General features: G+C 36.9%; 1 protein-coding gene across 2 annotated transcripts in view; it reads left to right on the top strand.

Moving 5' to 3' along the window:
- MOSPD2 (motile sperm domain containing 2) overlaps window positions 1-8,284 on the top strand; it is a 50,080-nt gene that overhangs the window by 20,229 nt on the left and 21,567 nt on the right. For both annotated transcript variants that reach the window (XM_011977805.1, XM_011977806.1), the window contains 3 exons: window positions 1,461-1,616; window positions 4,066-4,152; window positions 5,836-5,990. In XM_011977805.1, the coding sequence (XP_011833195.1) occupies window positions 1,461-1,616; window positions 4,066-4,152; window positions 5,836-5,990 (398 nt within the window). The remainder of the gene's footprint in view (window positions 1-1,460; window positions 1,617-4,065; window positions 4,153-5,835; window positions 5,991-8,284) is intronic.

Here is an 8,284-nt window from a genome sequence, read left to right as displayed (position 1 = left end):
GATGGGTGCAGCACAGCAACATGGCACAAGTATACATATGTAACAAACCTGAACGTTATGCACATGTACCCTAGAACTTAAAGTATAATAATAAAACATTTTAAAAAATAAAAATAAATAAATAAATAAAAGAAATAATTATTCCAAGAAATTATTGAAAATGTTGGCCAGAGTCTGAAAATAGTAAATACCATAATATGGCATACATGATCAGTTTTCCATAGGTACTTAGTTAATTTTTTTTTTTACTGTTTTTTTATTGTTGTTGTTGTTTTCTTTTTTTGTCCTTATTTTTGTATTTAATTTTATTTATTTATTTATTTTAGACAGAGTCTCATTCAGTCACCCTGGCTGGGGTGCAGTGGCACAATCTCAGCTCACTGCAACCTGCGCCTCCCAGGTTCAAGCGATTCTTTTGCCTCAGCCACCCGAGTAGCTGGGACTACAGGGTGCACCACCATGCCCAGCTAATTTTTGTATTTTTAGTAGAGAGGGGGTTTCTCCATGTTGCCCAGGCTGGTCTCAAACTCCTGACCTCAGGTGATCTGCACGCCTCAGCCTCCCAAAGTGCTGGGATTACAGGCATGAGTCACCACACCCAGCCTACTTAATTTTTTTTTAATGACACTTGCCAAACAAATGTCTTTTTAAAGTACAACTTAGTTATGTCTTTACGTATGAAATTTCTTTATTTTTCATTGACTTAAGAATTTCAAGTTCAGATAACATAATTGATCTTCCCAGATGTTGGTGTATAGTTTTAGAGAGGGCTGTACCAAATATTTTACTCTGGTGTAATTTTTAACATCTGTAGTGGCTTACTTAAACCTGCAGTCTTTAGATAACTGTATTCTCCTCACACTTGGAAATTCCATCAGTCTTAGTCCATTTGTGTTGCTGTAAAGGAATACCTGAGGCTGAGTGATGTATAAAGAAAAGAGGTTTATTTGGCCCATGGTTCTGCAGGCTATGCAAGAAGTATGGTGTCAGTATCTGCTTCTGGTCAGGACCTCAGGAAGATTCCACTCATGACATAAGACAAAGGAAAGCAGGCATCACATGGTGAGAGAAAAGGCAAGAGAAAAAGGAGGAGGTGCCAGGCTCTTTTCAACAATCAGTTCGAGTGTGAACTAAGAGCAAGAATTGAGTCCTTGTCATGAGAATGACACCAAACCACTCTTGAGGGGTCCTCCCCATGACCCAAACACCTCACACCAGGCCCCACCTCCAACACTGGGCATCAGATTTCAGCAAGAGACTTGGGGGAACCAAACAAATCATATCCCAGACAATAGCACCATCAGTCTTTTAAATGGCACTTTTATCTGAACTACATCCCTGAGTCTATCCTCAAGTAGCTTAACTTTGTCTTCGAAGTCTTTCTTCTCCTTTGCCATTGGTGGTTATTTTTCACTGCAGAATTAATCTGACTTGGATGTTTATTCCTGTTTTTTCCCTAGATAAGTCAGATAAATATGATGCACGTGATGTTGAAAGGCTACAACAAGATGATAACTGGGTTGAAAGTTACTTATCTTGGAGACATAATATCGTAGATGAAACACTGAAGATGCTCGATGAGAGTTTTCAGTGGAGGAAAGAAATTTCTGTCAACGGTAAGCTGTTCAATTTAACCTTGACTGTAATATATCCTGTATAAATGGTATTGTTTTGCATTTATCTAATCATGTATTTGCACATACTCCTAGCAGCCATCATAAACACCAAAATATAATTATTTATAAAGACCCAGTAATACTTTCAAAGGAACAGCTTATAAGTCTTTTTAGTAGAAACATTCATAAGGAAATCAGATCACCAAAGAGCAGAATCACACTCAGATTCTTCAGTCACAGCAGAGTTTCCTATTCTGTGTTTAATTCAGTACCATTAAGCAATAGCGAGACAGTAGCTTTGCTACTAGGCCTAGAAATAAGGAGATACTGTCCCTTTTTCTCAATTATTTCCTATGCCCTTCTCTATCCCCACAGTTCCTTGTGCTAATAGGTTAATAGGTGCACCATATAGAATTGTTAAATGAATGAGAGTCACCCCCAAAATGCAAGCTTATCCCCAGGGAAGCCTATCACAGTCTTCTCTTTATATTGTTTTTATTTTTTTCGGTACATAGTAGATGTATATATTTTGGGGTACATGCAGCCTTAGCTTCTTAATTTCTAAGTCTGCTACTAGATTCAATTTTTTCCCAAAAATGGGAGTTTCAAGTCTTGTAGTTTTATAATGGTCTTCAAGTACATGATGACCTGTTAGTTCTCTCCTCCAAAAAATTGAATAAGAAGAAACTGGCATAACTTCTGATTTCAGTTAGGCATAAAGCAGAATTTTCTGTCCTTGAGGATTATAACCTCTGAAGTGACTTCAATCTGAACACTTAACACAAAATGGTCAACAAATAAATCTAGAGCAGATACTCTCCTCACTCTTCATGCTTGCAGAAGGAATCCCTGAAAAGGGGAGTAGTAAGAAATAACGTGATTGGAAATTTAACAACCGTAGGTAATTTCAACAGTGAAATATTTATTAACCAAGCAAAGAAATATAAATCTGATATTTCTAAACGAATTAAGTACCGAATAAATATTTAAATTCAACAATGTTTGTTTTCTTACATAGAATTGCTATTTTCTGGTGGAAAATAGCAGAGATCTGGTAAAAGGGGATGGGGAAAGATAAATCTTTGAAAGGTCTTAAGGTACTGCTGGTGAATGAAACAAAAGCATTGGCATTTACTGCCTTGCTATGTTGGTCCTTAGCCTCCCCAAAAACTGGAGAGGCACTCTGTTTGTTCCTCCTGCTGAAGTTCAAGTTCTCACATTTTTTGTTTTCATTTCTTATTTTCTCTTTTCTTTCTTTCTTTCTTTCTTTTATTTTATTTTAAGACAGGGTCTTGCTCTGTCACCCAGGCTGGAATGCAGTGTTGTGATCATAGCTCACTGCAGCCTTCAATGCCTGGGCTCAGGTAAGCCTCCCACCTCAGCCTTCTGAGTAGCTGGGATGGCAGGCATGTGCCACCATGCCTGGCTAATTTTTATTTATTTATTTTTAATTTATTTATCATTATTATTATTATTATTGAGATGGAGTCTTGCTCTGTCGCCCAGGCTGGAGTGCGTGGCGCAATCTTGGCTTACTGCAAGCTCTGCCTCCCGGGTTCACACCATTCTCTTGCCTCAGCCTCCCGAGTAGCTAGGACTACAGGCGCCCACCACCAAGCCTGGCTAATTTTTTGTAGTTTTAGCAGAGACAGAGTTTCACCATGTTAGCCAGGATGGTGTCAATCTCCTGACCTCGTGATCCACCTGCCTCAGACTCCCAAAGTGCTGGGATTACAGGCGTGAGCCACCACGCCCGGCCTAATTTTTATATATTTATCTTTGTAGAGAGGGAGTCTCACTGTGTTGCCCAGGCTAGTCTCAAACTCCTGGCCTCAAATGATACTCACGTGTTGGCCTCCCAAAGTGCTGGGATTTTATGAGTCACCATGCCTGGCCATTTTTCTTGAAGTATTTTCCACTTTCCTAAAGGTTTTTAGATACATTAAAGTCTACTAGATAACAAACTTCATATTAGATTGGTGCAAAAGTAATTGCAGCATTTGCCATTATGTTTAACTGCAAATACCACGGTTACTTTTGCACCAACCTAATAGAAAAATACCATTTTACTAAAGAAACCAAAGTGATTTTTTTCTACTAATTCTGAGGCTGCAATGTGGATATTTACTGGAATGTTCTCTTGAAACTCTGATGGTGATTGTTTGCAAGTCATTATGTGAAACAATCAAAATGTGGAAATGTATACACATAAATAATGACCTCTCAGGGGAAACGGAGTTTGTCCATTTTGGTCACCTGTGTCATTATTTAGTTTGTTTCCTTGGTAGGAAACACCACTTTATATTGCCAGAGATTTTCTTTTTGAATGTTTGGGTACATTATATCATTTTTAAATATCAGAACTACTACATAACATTATCTTTACATTATGAATTTTATTTTTAAACCCCTAAATTACAACTACTGATCAAAGCTTACCACTTTTTAGACCTTAATGAATCCTCCATTCCCAGATGGTTATTGGAAATTGGTGTTATTTATCTGCATGGTTATGACAAAGAAGGTAACAAATTGTGTAAGTATATTTATGTTCTGGCTTTTCAAGATTTTGAGATTGAGATATCTATGTCAACTGAATTAAGAATTAGCAGAACTTTCTCCATCTGTAGCACTCCTCAAGTCTACTGCAATGAGGGATTGGTAGAACCATTTTTACAGAGTGTTAGATACTTAGTAGCTGTACATACTGTTTGCGTTATAATAAAGTAGGCAATAAAGGCAAATGCTGCATCCTACAGCATAAACAAAGTTATTTAATTCAGAGTCATTATCTTCTTTCTAATCTGGCTGTGATATTAAAACTCAACTTAGTGTTTTTATGGAGAATTTTTTTTGACAGTCGCTAAAGGTTGCTAAGTAGGCCTTTTCCTTTTCAAGTCTCCCATAATCTCACTCTAGCTTTTTCTGAAATGTGTATTATAATGAAAGGAACAGTAACAATCATCTCTTTTGTTCCAATGACTCCCCTGTTATACCTCTCTCCCACTTGCCCCAAATCCAGCCTAGTTTTGTACCAGGGATGCAACTTGGCAGGCGAGTTTGAGCCCCATACTGAACAGATGTCCTGCACTCATCTTCACTTCTCCATAGCATGTTGTCTGTCCCTGTTTCAGCAATACTCTTTTTGCATTTTTCTCTTACTGCCACCTCCTCCTTTTCAACCTTTTTTTCTCATTTTTCTTCTTCCTCCTGTCCCTTAAAGGTGTTTCCTAGGCTTTATTCCTTTCTTGCATCTTTTACTTTACAGCTGATACAGTCTCCTTGGGTGATCAATCACGAGCATCTTGGCAGCTTTAGCTACCTCCCCCAGCACAGTATTGACCCCACACTATCCCCAGGACACATGCACATACCTAGTTACCCACTGACTGGCCCCACCTGCCTGTCAGCAGCCTTTCGCACAGCACACTACTGAACATCCATGCCCCTTCACTTGCTCACTTTCTGTATTGCCCACCTCAGTCCCACTCATTGGCTCTTCCTCTAATATAGCTTCAATTTGGCCTTTTTTCCATCCTCACCAGCTACTTCCTCAATTCAGTTTCTAACTACTACCCCTTTGCCCCAGTCCCTTCCCAGGTCATAACCTGGTGGGTTTCCTTCTCTGCCTCCTCCACTCTACCCTCTGTGCTATTGCCTGAAAGGTGTTCTAAAATAGGAAAATCAAAATGCCCTAGAGTTTCATTCAGAGTCCTTCAAGTCCAGTTCTTTCCTATTTTGCTTCTCCTCTCACCACTCATCACATTTCATCTTAGCTACTACCACCACCTGAACAGTTTACCGTGCTCCACACACATGCACGGCACTGGCTCATGCCTCCATCGCCCTGTGTCAGTATCTTTCCTCTGGATGGAACATTTTTTCCAGTGCTCGACAAAAGCAGTGATTTTCTTTTTTGTTAAGCACAATGCAGAGCACATTTAGATTATTATCAAATAGTGTTTGTTCATCTGTATTTTCTTTTCCGTCTTACAAGTGAAATTTGTTTATTTCCTAAGGGAAAGAAACAGTCTATCTCTTTGCTACTCTTTAAGGCTCCCAAGTGCAACTCTTTCTCACTGAAAATAAGAAAGAGATATTTTTGATCTAAGAAACAAAATGAATTGTAAATGAAAAATGTCAAGGGAAAGACAATATATATGTATAATAATAATATAATGCCATAAGTCTTGTTCTTGTTTTTATCTTCTGCTTAAAGTCTGGATCAGGGTGAAGTATCATATAAAAGACCAGAAAACCATATCGGACAAAAAGAAGCTCATAGCATTCTGGTTGGAGCGTTATGCTAAGAGGGAAAATGGGAAACCTGTAACAGTGATGTTTGACCTGTCAGAAACTGGAATAAATAGCATTGTAAGCATTTTTCATTCATTTCAAATCAGTGTTTATCATGGCTTCCTCGCTTTCTCCTATCCTTGCTGCCAACCACATATTGCTGTAAAATTGAGGCAACTAACTTGTATTAGGGATTTATTTTTTCACCTTGCAGTGTGAGTGTAGTCAAACATGGAATAGGGCTTGCAAAGAATTAAATTTGTTTCTGTATTTGGCGTTGAAACTGTTGATTTCCTAGAAATGTTCCTTGTCTGAGACACAGGATGGGGAGGTAGCATGTCAAGGCTGGCAAGGGATGAATCGATGTGATAACTGTGAACTTTGATATCAAAGCTAATATCCTATAGCACCTGCCCCGGTGTGTGCCACAGAGTAGTATATTCAGGAAGTATCAAGTAAGGTAATATACCATCTCGAATTTGTTATATTCATACCATGTTTTACAGTTGCAAGATGTTCACATGAGTTTTGCACATATAACATTTTGTGATTTTATTGAGTGTTTTTGTTTGCTTGTTTGGATTTGTTTTCTATCAGTTTGATTTGGTTAGCTTTGGAAACCAGTTTTCTTCAGGTAATTTTGCCAAGCTTGAAAAATAAGTAAAACCTACCTGTCTTTAATTTGGGTCCTTGTGGCCTTAGTGATACCTACAAACCCTTCAGCAGCAATTGAGATCACTTGGCACATTTATTCTAACTACAGTCTCTTATATTTAATCTGTGGCTGATTCTGATAGCAGTAATGTCGAATTCGCAAACGTGCTCAGGGCAGTGTTGAAATCTTTTCGGAATTCCATTTGGCAAAGTATGTTAAGAACCTTATAGTGTTTGTATTTATACTCTTTGCCTGGTAACCAACTTCTGGAAATCTATTCTAAAGAAATAACCTTGAATACAGAAAAAGCATCATATATCAAAATATTTTCTCAGTGTCATTTAAAGTAATGAAAAATTAGAAAAGAAATGTAAATGTTCAACATGATGAAATGGCAGATTATGGTATATCTAATTGATGGAATATATATAGCTATGTAAAATGTTGTTTATAAGGAATTTATAGTAATATTGGAGAGCACACATTTTTCTGAGATGAAAAAAGCTGTTTGATTATACATACTGTAATATCCATGTATACTATACCATGGTGATACATAGCCCAACAAAGGAAACTGTAGCCATTATAACAAACACCAAATAGGCTAGAGAGAACTGCTAACAAGAGTTTTTTTTGCAGTGGCAGGACCACACATTTTTTTTCATGTTTCTATTTCTCTTTTTATTTTTCAAGGATCCAATGCCCTGGAGTTTTCCAACCTAGTTTCCTTGTCAATGGGTTTTAAATTAGAGAGAGTAAATTATTTTATACCCAAAACCAAAATCAATTTGCCTAGATAAATAAATATGCCATAAAAATAAATCATGATTCTTTTATCCTTTGGATATGATAGTTTCCTAATTATAACCCAGAATCATGAAGAATAAATGTTAATATTTTTGTTGCCAAGTATAAGGAAAGAGAATTGACTTGAACTGTTTTATTTTTTCAAGCTACATAATTATCTCACCATCTTTAATTTGTAAATAAGGTGTACTTGCACTGCTAAGAATTTAAGTCATTATTAATGTTTTAAAATACTTGAATCTTGCTGAAGAATTTATTTTTATAAATGACCCTTTCATGATTCACAAAGAATTTAAGTGAGCTTATAAAGATGTCTACAAAATCTCAAGGCAAAAAATAAGAAAATCATTTGCTAGAGTTGGGACACCAGTTTGGCTCTAAGCTTTCAGCTGCCTGGCTGAAAGAAATGTAATCATTTAAAATTATTCAGCAACCATCCTTCACAACCAGTGTCTTAGAAGTATATCCATTCCTAATACTTGAACTAGAAAGTCTTTCATGGGTCCTCAAAAGGACGTTTTACAAGATAATAAATAACAGCCTCGAAAACTTCCTTATATAATGCTGAGCAATAGGGTTGATGGAGCTATTTCTTGTAGTCCCCATTAATAGAATATACCAGTGACATCTTATCATATCCGCTTGAATTAGCAGTAATTCACGATTTTATGAAGAAGGATATTCAATTAAATAAATGATAGAAACAAGAATGTTATACCAAGACTATTTAGACAAAAATCTCTGGGGGCCATAAATTATAAACTAGGTAAACGAGGTAACCAAATTTTTATGTAACTGGTTCTTTTCAGCCATTTTCTTTGACTGTTACTTAACTACCAATTATGAAAACTCCATGCACAGTGGCTATAATGATTAGTTACAAAGGTATTATTTTATATATATATACACA

This window comes from Mandrillus leucophaeus, unplaced genomic scaffold, assembly GCF_000951045.1.
Source record: "Mandrillus leucophaeus isolate KB7577 unplaced genomic scaffold, Mleu.le_1.0 Scaffold1842, whole genome shotgun sequence".
NCBI classification, from domain to species: Eukaryota; Metazoa; Chordata; class Mammalia; order Primates; family Cercopithecidae; genus Mandrillus; species Mandrillus leucophaeus.
The sequence above is the reverse complement of the archived record's forward strand: the minus strand, read 5'-3'. Positions and strand labels throughout refer to the sequence as shown.